Source organism: Triplophysa dalaica, chromosome 4 (genome assembly GCF_015846415.1).
Source record: "Triplophysa dalaica isolate WHDGS20190420 chromosome 4, ASM1584641v1, whole genome shotgun sequence".
NCBI lineage: Eukaryota > Metazoa > Chordata > Actinopteri > Cypriniformes > Nemacheilidae > Triplophysa > Triplophysa dalaica.
The window spans coordinates 13,341,681-13,359,141 of NC_079545.1; the positions used below are offsets into that span (position 1 = coordinate 13,341,681).

Genomic DNA, 17,461 nt, shown 5'->3' on the forward strand with positions numbered 1-17,461 from the left:
TTATAAAAGGAGATTTACTTATTTTGAAAGGTGACGTTATCGGTTGATGGCAGTCAAGTTCAATATTTTTCTTAACAGCTTTTCGCTGCGTAAACTTTTGATTGAAAAAAAATGAGGTGAACACATCTTAATCTGACCAATGAGGCATACCAGACACATGTAAAAACCCCTTCTTTTAACAAGTTAATAAAAACCTAACATAAATCCATCAGGCATGTATTAGAACACCTATACCGACTGACAGAGGTCCTTCCTCCAGTAAACATGGCTGCCTTCAGCAGAGGAAGGCAGAAGATCAGAGCTCTCTGCAGCCTGAAGACTTTAATTTGTACACGAAACTTGACAGGTAACGCTTCTGGAATAAAACAATATATTGTTACAAATGTATTACGAACGATTATGCTTTCAACCTAAAGAGACCATTATGTTTATTTAACGTTGTATAACTTACATTGAATTAAGTGTCTGTGTCTTGCTCCAGCTCCATTAGAATATCTATTTATATAAAATATCCGAATCCATTTTGATGCGAACATTGAGAAAACTATCTCCCCCTTAAAGTGTGTCCAGTTAAATTATGGAGTAAGAATTCTACCTTGATCCCAGCAGGGAAGTTTGATTATGATCTGGTGGTTATTGGTGGAGGCTCTGGAGGGTTGGCGTGTTCAAAAGAAGGTGTGTCATTCATATTTAAGTATTGCTTTTTAACAGGAGCAACTCTTGATATCTGATAACTTCAAATAAAATGTTTAGATGCAAAAACACCTAACAGAATTGTCTTTCTTACAGCTGCCCAATTAGGACAGAAAGTAGCTGTCTTGGACTATGTAGAACCTTCACTTAAAGGCACATACCTTTCATTTATATAATCTTTGCTGATGTGTTTATATCCAAAGCAAAATATGATATAACTCATGCTGTTTTAGGCACAAAGTGGGGTCTTGGTGGGACGTGTGTAAATGTTGGCTGTATTCCGAAGAAGCTTATGCATCAGGCTGCACTGCTTGGCACTGCAGTTAAAGATGCTAAGAAGTATGGGTGGCAAATCCCAGAGACCCTGTCACATGACTGGTGAGTTGCATGGATCTAGAGTGGAACTATATTGCTTATTTTTTTATAAACAGTGCTAGCAATAAGAGCAATGTATGACCAGTAGTCAGTTATACAAAATAATAGTACTCATAGTTTTTCATGCTGGACGAGTTTATTTTTTAATTTTATTAATTAGGTTTTGTTTCTGACCAAGCACAAAACACAACACAGCATTGTTTATAGTAAACAGCGCCATCTCGTGGTGAAATGCATATTTTCTGCTGGGCAAAATGTAAAGTGCAGTAGTCATTGCACTAGAGGGCACTCCAGGCCTGAATGAGCTCGGTTTTTGTCCAGAGGCTAGTCTCGTTATTTAAAGTACTGTCAATTGTAGTGACGATGTTTTTATAAGCCCAGTATGTTTGGCATGTGACATGAAAACTCAAAACCTAAGTATGACCACAATACTCTGTGATGTATTTAAATGTATTTTAGTGCAAAATATGAAAATAAATAATCAAAATAGTTCATAATTGAGAGAACATTTTGAGATCAAAGTTTATATGTAATACTGTATGTTGCAGGCCAACAATGGCAGAAGCTGTCCAGAATCATGTGAAATCACTAAACTGGGGTCACCGGGTTCAACTACAGGACAAGTAAGTTATACTTTTAAAACAACACTGCCAAATTGTATCTTTTATAGAAATGTTACTTTTTGAGTTATTGATCATGCAGATTTATTTATTTTAATCATATTAATAGAATGCCACATAATTATAATGTACATCAAGTTTGCTCTAAAAGGGGAAAATGATCATGTTTCATTTTGAAAGTATTACACAGATGTTATTCAGTTTTTGTTCAATAGACCTCATTAGTTGTCCATCTTTCTGTCTTTCTGATGAGGTAATTACGGTCTTAGGCTATATGAACACAGCGAATGTGCCAGCATGATAAATTGAATTTCAGTCTTTATACTGTATGGCTGTGAGGCAAACAGGTGCGGTGATGTCATTTTCCCAGAAGGCCCCCACACGTTATCTCAACGTTAGAGCACACATTTGAACATCCGAATTGTCAGTGAAATAATAATTGTTGTTGATATAGACCTCTCACACAACCCTTAGAATTGAATAAAAACTGGTAGTATCAGAACGTTTGCAAATTGTGTTTAGAGTAATAGACCGTCTCTTTCTCTTGTAACAGGAAGGTGAAGTATCTAAATATGAAGGGCAGTCTCCTGGATAAACACACAATCAAAACAATTAATGCCAACGGGAAAGAGGTGAGACTTTGTAAATAAAAACACATTATGTTTCACCAGCATTCTGATGTAGTGTCGTCTTATTTTTATCATTTTGTATCCTTGTTGTCTTATTTTATTACAGATGACAGTGTCTGCCAAGAATATTGTGTTAGCCACTGGTGGACGTCCAAAGTATCCCACACATGTGAGTATCTATGTCTGCACAGTTTTGTTTTCAGCTGCTGGACCTTGCCATGCACAAATGGGAATGAGACAGAGTGAATGTTAGTTCAGATATGATATAGTTTATTATGTAAAAAGTTCTTGAAATTCACCTCTGTTAGCAGTAAGAGAGAAACATTAGGGTGAGGCATCAAGAGACCAACGACGGACCAGAATACTTTATAATCTACAATGTGGCTCATAACTTTTGCGTTACAATAACGTGAAATCAGAAGAGATTTGCTTGAATGAAAATCTTGAAAATAATGTGACATTGCATTCTTTCTTTATGGTCCCAAAATAGCCTTAATTTTTAGTTTAGTACATTTGATTGTTGTATTTTACATTGTAGAATTTATTTACATTTTAATTTTAGAAACTTTTCCTCATATAATGTTGATATTATTATTTTGTAATATTATAAAATAACATATTACTATTTTTTTATACTTCATAGTTGTATTAATATTGTTCATGTATATTGTTTGCATTAACTGTGTATGTTAAATGAACATTTATTTAAAAAAATAATATTCTGTATTTTCTGATTTCTTGACTGTCAGGTTCCAGGAGCTGCAGAGTTTGGAATCACAAGTGATGATGTCTTCTGGCTCAAAGACTCGCCCAAAAAAACGTTTGTGACATTTATGTTGTGGCCAGATGCTTTGTTGCTGCAAACATAATAACCCAAGCTGTCATTTTAGGGAATGCAGCACATGTATTGCTTTGTAAACATGTTGTCTTCCTCTCATGAGCTTCTTCTTACATTGCTTCACATTTTGCTTTGAACAAGCTGAACAATAGAAGGATTTGAACAGGTTTATAATCAATCTCCCTGTATATATTTTACATGGCTTTTTGAAGAGTTTATAAGTCACGCGAGATGCCTCCATCATTGCCGCATGCTTTCGGGGCAGGTGATGTTGTTTTGCTGTTGATCTGTCAGCTGTACAGGTGTGATTTTAGACTGTTGCCAGTAACAGGGTTCATCTTGTGGAAGCGGCAAGATGTTGGTGACTGATGGTGGTGAATGAGAGCGTTGGCACGCATGCCTGGAGTGAACACATATACATTGACTTGTGTATTCATTTTATTCACCTGAACGTCTGTCAGAACCAATGACACATGATACTGACAAACAAATGTTACATGCAGTTTGGCACGATAGCAACCCTTGAGGTATTTAAATACGGATGTAAAAATACCCTTTTTAGGGGTATTTTCATCTTCAATTCAGGTATCCGAAGGGCCTCAGGTCTCACAGGTTCAGTAGGATGAAGCACTCCATATAACCATATATCCACCCGTCTGAGTCTACACAGTTGTACAGAAAATCGATATCAAGCCGAGTATTATCATCAAATAACATCTGATAAATGGACAGAAAAGTGAGCTGAGGTTGACACCTTTAATCCTTCCATAAACCACCACACAAGGGAGCACAGTGTGTCCATTAGTGGGATTGTATGTTAAACGGGTGGTTTTGCGTTTGAGTAAGCGTGTATCAATCAACATTTGTTGTGTGGGGACATTTACAAGTTGTGTTAACAATTACATTTCACCGTGACCGTGAAACACAGGGCGGATTACAGCAGGGTACACACATGGCCACACACATAGACATTTCTTCCATTCTCATTTTTTTGTTATCATGCTCACCTGGCTTTTTAGGGATAGTTCACCCAAAAATGAAAATTCTGTCATCATTTTCTCACCCTTGCGTAATTTCATATCTGTATAAATGACTTTGTTCTGATGAACACAGAGAAAGATATTTGGAAGAATGTTAGTGATTTTCAGTTACGGGACATCATTGACTACCAAAGTAGGAAGAATTAAATGGTAGTCAAAGGTCCTCGAGAACTTTTTGTTTTCCTAAATGCTTCAAAATATCTCACTATGTGTTCAACCGAACAATAAATATATATATTTTTCTGGTAGTGGATGATGTCCCAGAACTGAAAATTGCAAACATTCTTCCAAATATCTTTCTCTGTGTTTATTGGAACAAAGATATGTATACAGGTTTGAAACAACCTGAGGTTGGGTAAATGATGACAGATTTTTCATTTTTTAATGCTTTATGTCTCATATATTTTACTGACCCATTTGCCATTTAATATTTTTTCTTTGCTTGGGTTATTGATGTAAGTTGATCTTGTGACTGTTTGTTTCTGTGTTTCAGGTTGGTTGTTGGTGCCAGCTGTATCCTTGAAAAACTTGAACGTTTTGAACATTATTTATGTAAAAACACTTGAAAGAGCTTTACAAATAAAACTCAACCGAAACAAATATGAAACAAACATAATCCGTGGTAAAACCTTGTGAATCTGTATTTAAGTCTGGTTATGTAAATGGGTGTAGTTTGTAATCACACTGCAAGGAATACAGCATATAAAATGATTTGTGTTGTATCAATTCCCAGATTTTTCTTTACTCTTTGTTGGAAGATGTAGCATTGGAATGTGCTGGTTTTCTCACTGGCTTTGGACTGGACACCACTGTTATGGTGCGCAGTATCGCCCTCCGGGGGTTTGATCAGGTATTACACATCTCTATTTCTTTGATATATTCAGAAATAAGCTCTTCTTTATTATTCCCCTGCTGTCATTTGTTTTCAAGTTAGAACTTTTGTTTGGAGATTTGATCTTTTTCTGGTTCGGTTTTGGTTTAGAATGACTCTGGTAAAGCCGCCTTAAGGCTTCATGGCAAAAACAGGATGAGAGACTTGGCCAGACTTGTTTTATTCGGCTGTTTTTATCACGCTCCTCTTTAATTAATGGTTATAGTGTTCTGACAGGAGATTTGTCATGTTGTTGTTAAGTATTACACTAGCAATATGGTCTGACAGGAGTGACAACCCGGAGTAATTTGCTGAATTGGACTAAAATCTGTGTTTAAGAAAACAAATGAACGATGAAAAGCCTTTAAATGTCTTTAAAGGCATTATATTTGCACTGTTAGATAGAAGTCTTAGATGCAGAGCCAAAAAGTGTTGAGTAGCTTTCGTGACTCTCTGTTTTTTTCAGCAAATGGCTGGTTTAGTCACAGACTACATGGAGGCATATGGCACCAAGTTCTCCTGGAAGTGTACGCCGAAAAAAGTAGAAAAGCTTCCATCAGGGCTTCTTCAGGTCACGTGGACGGATCTTAAAACAAAAGAGGAACATAAAGATACCTTTAACACAGTGCTTTGGGCTGTAGGTGAGAAAAACACTGCGTCTCAAACATACACAACAAACATAATTATTTAGCAGCAAATTTCATTAAGAGGAAATCCACTGAATGTCATTTTGAAAATTTAGTATTTATGTTGTTTTAAACATTTTTATTTAGCACATTTTTCTTTTGGGAATACTTAATTCTGATTGGTCTGTCTTAGAAATGAGGTCAGGTATTATTGTTTGATGGTGGCTTAACCATGTAGTCGATGTCTCTTGTATCACTTTGCAGTCCATATTTATTTATTTACATGCATATGTCCATATATATGTATATATATATATATATAGGCTACATTGCAAAAAAGCAATTTACAACTATTTTTTGGTATTTATTGTATTAAAGATAAATTTACTTGAGAAGCCAAAAAATATCCATGTATTAATAGTCTTATTGATATATACATTTATAATATTGAACTTTTTTCATTTATTAAAAAAAAAAATATATATATTTAATCAGGGAATACAGCTTTTTTTGAAGAACTATTATTTTATTTTTTATAGAAAATATTTCTATTATAGAAAAAATATATTTCTGAATATATTTCTGAAGTTTTTGATTAAAACAAGAATAGAATCTAACAGAGGGCAGTAGGGTATAAGTAGTCTCCCTTTGAATTAAGAATATTTTCACCCTTTAGGAAGATACTGTATTTTTTAAACCAAAAACTAATTGAATTTTCAGTTTTTCAGAAAACAGGCATAATATAATCCTATCTATATTTAGGTAGATAAAAAAAATATTGGGTAAGAAAAACATTTTAAAGTTCAGTATAATAAGCTGTGGTATAAGCAAGAATTTTTTTCGGTTGGCAAGTTATTTTACCAAATTAATCTCTTTAGGATGATAAAAAAAACATTCTGCTTCATGCCATTGTGCTGAACACTTTGCTTATTTTGCAAAAGTGAGCAGATGACACACTTTCCCTTATATATATATATATATATATATATAAAAAATGTATTAACAGAGATTAATGCCACAGGAAGCATGTCTAACACTTGAGTCATCCTCTGTCATCGCGTAAAGCTTTCATCACAACCCTGATATCCGACTTCAAAAACATAAATCCTTATAATCCACATATCTGTTTGTGTTCATATCGTGCCATAAACCCCATTACAGCCGTGTCAGCAAAAACAGGGACCATCAGACCCAAAAACCGAGTAATAAAGAAACAGAGATGGAATTATCTAGGGAAGTGTTAATCATTGCACAGAGAACTGCTCTGCATGACCAGGATACACCAGGAGCCCAGAGGTCGCCTCATTCCCCGCTCTCTTCTCTCGCTCTGGGTTTTCCTGCCCGAATCGCCCGTCTCACCGTTCGGAAACCCATCCATAGCAGCTGTGGTTTTCCCCTGTTCTCGTCTCTCAGCATCCCTGTCCGCAGATGCCACCTTGCATAGCTTTCTCGCTTTCACTCATCTGATGTCTCTCATTCCGGTTATAGGGACAATGAGAGGAATATAGGAACACCCGGCCGACTGTGTGCGGGTTTGTTTATTGATGGTGTGGTGAAGTGCTGCTTTGAGGATGTATGTACAGTAAGGATGAGACTTTAGTTTCCTGTCTTGGTTTGTGTTGCAGTGTAGAGTAAAGGAGTTTTAGGGATCTGTGGTGATGGATTGGTTTTGGACCATTCCAGAAGGTATTTGTCATGTCGAGGGGTATTAAGCGGACTTTTATTTTCGAATTGAAAAGTAAAGTATTTATTATAAACATGTTTAATGACTTTATACATTTTCGGTCCTAGAAGTCCCTGTTATTTCCAAATTTTCCATGATTGTTGGACTGGATGAATTTAGACTTCATGTCACGTGTGGTCAAGCGTATTTAACATCTTTTATTGTTACTCATCCCTTTTTTAATAATGAACCATACAAATCGTGTAATGTTAGTGTTGACTGTTGCCATGGGGAATAACAGTCCTACAGAGAGGATGCTCTTTGTTTCTCTGTCCTGATCTTTCTGTCAGTGGAAACATAACACAAACATTTTAATCTCCCTCATGTCGACTAATGGAAAAGCCCCATTTCTCTTCCCATCTCTCACCCCCAGTGGAGCTCTTCCACCCTTCCGCTTTTGTACCCTTCCTCTGGGCTGCACCCGTCTGCAGGTGGCTGTATTAAAACTAGGAAGTCGAACATTTCCTCCATTGCTTTTATGAGGGTTGAAGAAAGGAAATGTACACAATGACAGTACATGTGTATGTTTGCAGATATACAGCAGTGTCTTTGTAGTTTTAGCATGTTGTTTTAATGACCATCCATGTTTATTTTTCGGTCTCTTTATTAAAATACAAACAGAAATACAGCTATACGTACACAAAATGTGCATTGTATATATTTGAGTGCACAATTTGTATGTTCTTCTTATTCTTTATACAAAGGTTCTGTTATCATCCCTGCCTAAACACCCCGTTGCTGTGTTTGATATCGGTCACAAAAACAGACTCCACAATTAGACTCAAACAGCTTCAAACAAATGTAAAATTAATAAATCACTACCAATAAGCTCTCCTCAATAAACAAAACATCTGAAGTGTTTTTTCAAAATAAAATAACTTGTTTTTTAATCGTTTTTTATTATGTTTTCATGTTTTCATTGCGTAAGTTCAAGCTATATTTTTTGTTATTATGGCTTAAATCAAAACAAACCATCTGCAGTTTGATTGATATTAAATTCACAATGAAAAAAGGATTTAGAAAATATTTAAACACTGAGTTATGTCATTACAATATCTTAAAATATATCAGTGCGATTGTTTTGTCTCGAGATGCACACCAGTAATGTTTTTTGTAAGTTATATTTAACTTGAATATCCTAATTTAACTAAGGCCTAGTCTTGGTTTAAACTAATACCTGTCCGGGAAACTGCCCCTTAATCTTTAAATCCAAGTTACTGAGCCCAGCTGTAATACTTTAGAGGAGAACTGGCCCTCCCAGATGAGTCAAGTGTTTCCTCCTTTTTTGTCCATTTATTCACAATTGGAGTTTTGGTTCAGTGCCACTGTGCCACGTTGACTTGCTCACCGGAGACTGCTAGTATTCGCTCATTTTGGAGTTTTGTAAATTTCATGAACATAGCTTTATTAGAATAGTCTTACTCTTTCTATAATACTGTTTACTGTATTGTATTCTACATCTTTCTGTTTTCTTTCTTCCTGTAAAGCTGCAACATTGTAAAAAGCGCTATGTAAAAAAAGATTGAATTGAAAAGTTAAGCCAGCAAAAGTCATATAAGATCAGACCATTGGGTTTTTACTACTCTGATACAGCAATAGAAGTCAGCTGAGTCTTTCCTTATTGGTGCGTCCATTCTTGTGTCCGGCCCTGTGAGTCGACTAGACTCAATTAAAGTCTTGCCAGACAGATTGTTTTGGCTATTAGCATGTAGGCCTTGAGAGTTCTTCCTTATACAAAACCAGGCTTTGTTCTTGTGCATTATCAGAGCCAGCTGTCAGTGTGTGTGTATGTGAGCAGGCGTAAACTGTGATTTTTCAGGCATAGTCCTTATCAGTGGGTCTGTGTTGTTGTGTCCAGCCTTCACAATGACCAGCGAAGTTCCAGGAGCCCAAATCAGACAGAGGGAGAGACAGGAAGGGTAATGCAGGAATGCCCCGCTCTGGTCTGACGCAGATACTGCTGCTTTTCCCAGTTTACTGTAATCCTCACTTCAACTCCTGTATATGAGATATACCTATAAAATGCATGTTCTCACTATTATTAGGCCGCCTTTGCCCAAAGTCAAGGACGTTCCCTGGGCTGTGAAGGATATGGCGGAGGGGTTTGTGCTGCTGGAATGTGGTGTAGAACAAAGACTGTCTTTCACAGTTTTTTAACTAGAAATGTTGATATGTTTTCTCTTTGTCCGTATGGACGTATGGAAGCGTTATTTATTGAATCAAACTAAATAAGTAAAGAAATGCACAATGTTTTTCGTGGCCTTTATTTCTGCTGCTGGTGTTGGTCACGTATGAAACACCAGTTTGCATCCTGTATACACAAATTAATTTGATCTAGATTTTTGATCTATGCATGATTTGCATTATGTAAAGATCTTTTGTAATCTGTCACCAGAATGTAACTATATTCTCAATTCCTGAATGAAACGTAAGTGCCTTAGTGAAAGGTTTAGACTAACCGTACATGAGAGCCACTATGATGTCAACTGTGCATGAAAACTTGCACATTACACACAACTGACTTTACAGAATATACAGTACAGCAGATTATCTAGTTAAAGTCGTTTGAAGTTTTTTTCTTACAAATTGTGACATATATGGGACTAAAATCGGTCAGGATTGATTTCGTCTTTCAGAATTAATTGATCGTTGGAATTTGGAAGCCTGGCCAGTGGACAGTCAATATACTCCCACCCTTGTCCCAATGTGTTTATTATCAATATTTAATACATACGATTTGTATATATAGACACTTTGGATTATATGAAACAATTTGGATTGCAATTTAATATAACTTCATATTTAAATAATCTGACGTATTTAATCACATATATATGATATACATGAAGAAACGTTAGTGTTATGTTGTTTAAACAATTCTTTTTTTTTTTGCAGTATTCAAGATCTGCAAAAATTGCGTATGTTTTGTTATTTTGACCATTTTGTGTCATTTCATTTTTTTTTCAAATCAGTGCAAATAAGAGATCAATATTTTCAAATTGATTTTTTTTGGAGAAAAGTTGTGAATAATTTAGTTCACAGAATGAAACAAAAACGATCATTTTATTACTTTAACACAGTTATAAATACTTGACTGATCAAATTTTCAAGTGGTCTTCTAATTTTTTATTTTATAATTACTGAGACGGTAACCTGCCTGTAATCTCCAATTTGAAAATGAAGACCGGCCTATTAGCAACGTTATAAATAGCGATCTGTGTTTCCCCCCCTGTTCTTTCTCTAAATCTCCCGTTCTCACTCACTTGGAGTGATAGACGAATACGCAGCTCTCTGGCTCAAGACTCGTTGTGGAAGTTATTTCTGAGCTGGAGGCAGGAAAAGAGGCTTCAGGGTTTGTTGTTCTTGCAGGCTGATAGCATCTACATGGCTTCTGCTGCAAACATTGTTTATTGTGATACCCACCAAGGCGGCGTGATTGGCCGGTCTGTGCATTCGTGTGTGTGTCTCAGACTCTGTGGAGGGGGGGAGATGGACAAGTGTCGACAGCCTCTCTCAGCCCTCCGACAGGAAGTGACAGAAATGACACCGCAGGCCCCAGGTGGCTGATGGGATATGCTTCCAGGTCTCCTTATTACTGAGACCACCATCACACACACACACATTCGCCTCTCTCCCAAGCTGTGCATGTGTTTTCTTTTGTAAGCTCGGGATAAGATTCAACCTCTAATCTTGAGGTGTAAAGCCACCCCTGCAAATCCCCCAGCAGGCCGAGCAGTTCGGATGTGTCCGTAACGGTGAAAAGTTTCATCCCACCTCAAAAAAGCTCTCGTCCGATAAATCACTCCACCTGTCATTGGTTTCAGTTTTTTTTTTACTTTAGGCAGAGCCCCCGAAATCAGGACCCTTGATTTGGAGAAGGTCGGCATCGAGATCAACAAGGAAACCGGGAAAGTAGTCGTGGCCCCTGATGAAGCAACATCCGTGCCGAACATTTACGCTATCGGGGACATCGCCGAGGTAGGTGCCAAGGATTTTCTCACATTAAACCCACGAGTAACCAGGCTTAATCGGCAACACACATTCAACCCAGCTGGAAAACTACAGAGCAACAGCATATTCCTGTCTGTCAGTTCCATCGTTATGTTAGAAGGTCATTGACCTGTAACATCTCCAACACAACTGGCTGCCGGGATCAAATATCCCGTCTGCAGCTGTGTGATTATTGGCGCGCACACACGCTTCCACAAAACTAGTCAGGAGATGAGCCTTATACTCTTTAGCCGTCATTTTATATCAAGATTTAAAATAAAGAAAGCGTAATGTCGAGCTGCACCTGGCTGTCTGGGTGGCGTCCGCACACACACGCAGAGCCAAACTCCCCAGGCGCTTACTTGGACAGCAGGATGTACAGAAGTTATCAGACAGGTTGCTGTTGCCATTAGTCAGTGAATGAGAATTCGCCCGCCGGCGCTGCTTGTTCCTGTGTTGTTACTGTAGGCATGTTGCCGCTTTTTTCAAAGCCCTGATTGGCAGCCGTCCACCTCTGCACTGTAATCATCATGGTGACTGACAGCCGTGTGATGTCGTCGAGTTGATACTAATCTCTGAAATGTCTGATCGGACTAATCGCGGCTAGATTTACACTTAACAGCGCGCTAATTTGCTTTGCATCGTTCTTAATTGCAGTTTAAATCGTTTCAGATGTTTCGTGCGGCTATCGCCAAAGTGCTAGACCTGCCTGGTGTTTGTAGACTGTGTGTGTGTGTGTAAATGTTCCTTGACGTTGCCAACACACGTTCTGTGCTTCAGGGTCGTCCTGAGTTGACCCCGACCGCCATCAGGGCCGGAAAGCTCCTGGCCCACAGACTGGTGGGCCGATCTACCGAACTCATGAACTATGAAAACGTGAGTTTTTTTCAACACACAGTTTTTTAGTGTTTAAGTGTTATGTATTTTCATGACGATTCAGCATATTTTACCAAATTTCAAATAAAATCTATTACTTACTATATGGTTTTACATGCTGTTATGAGAGGATTACTTTTTTACACTACGCAATTACGGATCTTGGTGCAATCTTGTGTTAAAAACAACACAGTCCGTGTACTTCATACCAAATCTCTGTGTTATTTAAGGACAGCACATGTTGTGTTACTATTAACTCAACGTGTGATGTCCCTTATATTTATTAAACACACAATCAACACAAAATGACACGTGTTAAAACAGCTACAACACAAAAAAATTATATTAAATAACAAATCCTTTTTAGAGTGTATTATATATGCTGGTTCAAAATATTGTTAAAAAAATTAGTTGAGTAATCGTGTACAGTAATTAGAATCTAGTAAGAATTTATTTTTTGAAAATTTGCATTGTAAAACTGAAAAGTAACACCCAGTATTTTTACAGTTATCATAATTTAAGTGGATAATATGCTCAATTGTCCGACTATAATAAAAAATATATATATTTTAAACTATTTCATAATTTTTATAAATGAAGTAATTTTCTATTAATTATTTTAATTATTTCATTAAAATTTTGAATGAACATGAATTATTTTAAGTAATTATTATTTTCATTTTTTATAATTGTGTCCCTTTATTTTTGGGGGGATGATTTACCTTAGATTTACTTTATTTGGGAGAACTGTAATGGTATGAATTGTGCTAAACATCCCTTTAGTTTTTAATTGATTTATGTAGAATTAATTATGAATTAAAATGATGTATTATTTAACTAATAATTATATTTTTTTATCATTATTATTATTTAGTGATTATTATTTGTATTTTTTAATTAATTGTTTAATTTGTTTTGGTTTGGGGGAATGATTTACCTTAGATGTACTTTAGTTGGTAGAACTGGTATAAATTGTGCAGTTGAATTATTGTAAAATATGTTTGACCTTATGTAAAAGCTTGCATTGTTTTTATTTGTGACATGAATTGGCTCAGGGAAGTGATGTGACCTTCAGTTTGTTGTATGTGTGTGTGTTCAGGTGGCCACTGCAGTGTTCACTCCACTGGAGTACGGTTCTGTAGGTCTGTCAGAAGAAGAGGCAGAGCGAAGACATGGCAAAGACCAAATTGAGGTAAAATAAAACAGCAGATTGTACCAAAATACAGTAACTTTACATGCCCCTTTAACTAAGGGTTAAGGGATTTGTCATGACATTAATGTCACGAAGCAGTAATGTTATACTGTAAGACATACATTAATAAATCAATAATCACATGCCATGCCAATCCCTTAGTGTATAACATAATCTGAACTTTAAGCAATTGCATTTAAAACCTTCCTTGGTTATAAAACCAAACCTGTAAACATGAATCACTAGTAACAGTACACACCTGCATTGCCCTCAAACCTAAAGCATTCAGATAGGGGCGTGGCTTCAGGCATGAATCTGGTTTGATTGACAGGTCTGCATGATTGCTGATTGATGCTTGTAGAGGTCGATGAGAGACGTAGGCCCTGACAGAAGATCCTTAGGCCCTGACAGCCGCGTGTCGGCACACCTGGGCGTACGCTCCTAAGCGTGTTCAATATCACCGAATGATTCCAGACAAGAGAAAATGTTTAACACTGTAACGCAGAGACAACCATAACAGTAGCAGCACTGGCGTCCAAGTGCTTGTTCAGAAATGACACACTCGAGTGGTTGTCCACGCTGGAAATGATGTCATTTATGACAGTGTTTCTGTGTTCACAGGTGTACCATGCGTTCTACAAACCATTGGAGTTCGCAGTGGCCCAAAGAGATTCCAGTCAGTGCTACATTAAGGTAACAAAAGACGTTTTAACACAGTCTCTTACGAAACATCCACATTTACATTTATTATATTGCTTACGTTGCTTATAATGATAAAAAACATGGAAGGGCGAGTCAACAGAAAATAAAACGAGATTGGGTTGCTCAATGTCTAAAGCTCTCTGAGATAAAGTCATATCTTAATTTGATTGGTTGATCAGGTTTGACCAATCACTGACCAAGAATAATTAAAAATGCATTTTCAATTTCGATTCCGTTAATTTCCTCTTAGGTGGTTTGCTTAAGGGAAGCCGAGCAGCGTGTACTAGGTCTCCATTTTACCGGGCTGAACGCTGGTGAGGTCACACAAGGCTTTTCTTTAGGCTTCCAGTAAGTTCTACCTCTTCTGTTAACCTGCAAATGATGTTGAGATTAATTAGATTTAGATTGACTACTAATTTAGATTTAGTTGATTTCTCATATGCAGCACAGATGTCCTCATTACGTGAATACAATCGTAACAGCTGTGAATGAATACAGCATCTGTGTCTTTATATCTACAGGTGTGGGCTTACCTACACTCACCTGAGAAATACGGTCGGGATTCACCCCACCTGTGCTGAGGAGCTGACAAAACTCAATATCACTAAACGCTCTGGTCTGGACGCCACGGTAACGGGCTGCTGAGGTTAAGCATCCCCTCCCTGATCGCACGAGCACACAGGAATCAACTGTGTGATGTCATACCCGGGTGCAAAATGAAAGATGCCTACTTCTAACGATACACGGTCGCAACCTTGACCTTTAAACTGTCGACTCGATGCAAATCCAGCACAGCAATACTCATCTAATATTTAATTTTACTACCGTCTATGATTTTTATAGTGATGGTCAGTGTTTTACATATTAACCTTCCCGATATCACATTCCAGAGGCCAAGTAACTCCTTCACCTCAACTATAATGCATTGTTTTCAAACCAAATCCAGGCCACTTCTGCTAGCTTTTTACCCTGGGTCAAGATAATCCAATAAGGTCCTCGTGTTTGCTCTATGAAAATCCAGGTTAGAGCAACACCAACCACTGTGAACGAATAAACACGGCCATAAATCAGGATTAAGGCCCCATTACGGATTGCTGAAATGAGAACCGTAAGAGAAAGTGGCCTAATGTTTCTGAAATATATTCTGCAAATATTGTTGTTTCTCCGGCTGCACTTCCTGTCCATTAGTCATGCGCCAGTCTTGACACTGATGAATGGGATAGGCCCGTCGCTACGGTGACACCACCCCATTTCCCAGGGACGTAGACAAACACTCGGCGAGCAGTGTGTCAGTCAAACGCAGAGGCCGGTCGCGGACAGAGTGAACGCTTGTTTAGTCCTGGACTTTAGGAGGTTCCCTAGAGCACAGGGAGAATAACATACTGCCCTAAACATCTACAGGGCCAGGATGAGACTTTGGTAGTATCACAAGTGGCCTGCAGGTGGCGGTATTACCTTCTTTTTCCACTAATCCTGCTCGCGTTTGGAAGGGGTGAAAATGTCTGGATGAGGTCTGAAGCGTTAAGTCCTTATGAGTTCAAGTCACAGTTAATCACTGGCAGAATTTAAGATGAATTGAACACTTACTGGGCGTTCTGGCTTTCGTAGGTTTAGCTTATCTGTTGTTTGTGTACTTGGCTAATAGCTCCGGCCAGCGGGGCTGCCGCACGCTTTGAGGGTACTTAGGCCAAAACTATTCCCAAAAGTTTAATTCGTTTCGTGACAGGAAATCTCTAACATTCTCCATTTGCGTCCAAACCAGGTAAAGTTCCAAAACCTGCTAATTTAATGGGATAGGTCACCTAAAAATATTCACTCTCAGGTCAAAACCTGAAGAAGATACTTTGAGAATACAGGTTTGGAATGACGTGAAGGTGAATAAATGATGAAAGGTGAACTGTCCCGTTAAATATTATAATAACATCTGTAAAACAGAGTGAACATTACTTTTATTTATTTACTTTTGTGTGCACAGTTCACTGTAGTTCAAACCCTGATCCAACTCAACTACCTGTAGTTTTCAGGTTTACCTGAATGCCTTTTATATGGTGAAGGTGTATTTATTTAAGTTGGAAAAATTGTCAAGGCCTGTGCCGCTCTTCAAGCAATATCGATTTGTGCTAAATCGATATTGAAATCAGCTTTAGAAATGCTAGCTATAATTCCTATGTAAGGATCTTAAATACCAGCGGTAAAACAAGTGAAATTAACCTAAAAATTTGTCATTTATTCATGTTATTTCAACTCTTTATGACTTGTTTATTTAAGAACACCAAACATATTTTGACAACTGTTTCCCAAATAATGAACTCGAGTGTGGAGAGGGCAATGCAGTATTTTTGGTTTCATCATGTAGAAAAGTTTTTGTCATTTACGGAAGAATCTCGTACAGGTTAAGAAAAACATAATTGTGAGAAACTGAGAAAATGTTACACATTTTACAACTCCATAGGAAATATGTAAGGGTTTAAACAAGAGATACACAAACTCCAGCTCTGGATTCATGAGAATGCCATTGATTTACAAGTGAGGTTCTGTGCTGGAAAGAGTTTGTTTTTGTTTGAAGTCTAATCTGCCCCGGCTCTGATTAATGAGCTTAAGAGCCGAGTGACAGGTTGCCGTGGTGATGGAGAGGAGCACTGCGCTACCAGGTTTATTTGTACCCGGGGCCGATGGGAGCGAGGGGGGTACCATGTGCTCGACTCAGGGATGGGGTGCTGAATGAAGACCCCTGACCCCAACACAGTACCACCAACAGCTTTGCTGTATCAACCCACACATACACACACACACACACACACACAGCTGATGGGCGGGCCTGCAACATGCAATGCAAAATATGCAGACTACACAAAACATATGTTTATACAAAAATATTCCCGTTCTGAATATTTATGTGTATGTTTATGTGTTGAGATTCCACAAATTTTGAATATGAAAAATTATGTTTATCATTTTCTTTACTATATTTTTTATGCATTCAAATTCTGTCCAGTGGTTTTACAGATATGTAACCCGCAGGCCATCTTGAGACAGCAGCCCACAGCAATGCTCAAACACACACACGCACACACAGAAGGGTCAGGGTTCAACTTTCAAGGGCCCAGCTAATGATGACTTGCGCTAAAAGCCAATACTGGAGAGGGCAAGTCTGATGTCACCTGGCGTCCGATTTTATTTTATTAAATAGATAAGCTCAGTTTGCCATTGAGGCTTGTACTTGATAATTTATGTGTGTAATAAAATATGAAATATACACTTGCGATATTAAAGTATTGAAAAACTA

The 17,461-nt window shown here is 37.6% G+C and overlaps 1 protein-coding gene across 3 annotated transcripts; it reads left to right on the forward strand.

Annotated features, from left to right (window-relative positions):
- Positions 1-66: 66 nt before the first annotated feature.
- txnrd2.2 (thioredoxin reductase 2, tandem duplicate 2) lies at positions 67-17,461 on the forward strand. Of its 3 annotated transcripts, none has more exons than XM_056744906.1 (17): positions 67-346; positions 562-675; positions 790-846; positions 927-1,071; positions 1,617-1,691; positions 2,242-2,320; positions 2,424-2,486; positions 3,067-3,137; positions 4,689-4,708; positions 4,954-5,045; positions 5,533-5,707; positions 11,257-11,393; positions 12,186-12,281; positions 13,381-13,473; positions 14,095-14,166; positions 14,426-14,523; positions 14,697-17,461. In XM_056744906.1, the coding sequence occupies exons 1-17, from the start codon at positions 265-267 to the stop codon at positions 14,818-14,820; spliced, it is 1,593 nt and encodes a 530-aa protein (XP_056600884.1). In that variant the 5' UTR covers positions 67-264; the 3' UTR covers positions 14,821-17,461. The 3 variants fall into 3 exon arrangements, with proteins under 3 accessions (XP_056600884.1, XP_056600885.1, XP_056600886.1); XM_056744907.1 differs by having other exon boundaries at positions 68-346; positions 607-675; XM_056744908.1 differs by having other exon boundaries at positions 69-346; positions 610-675.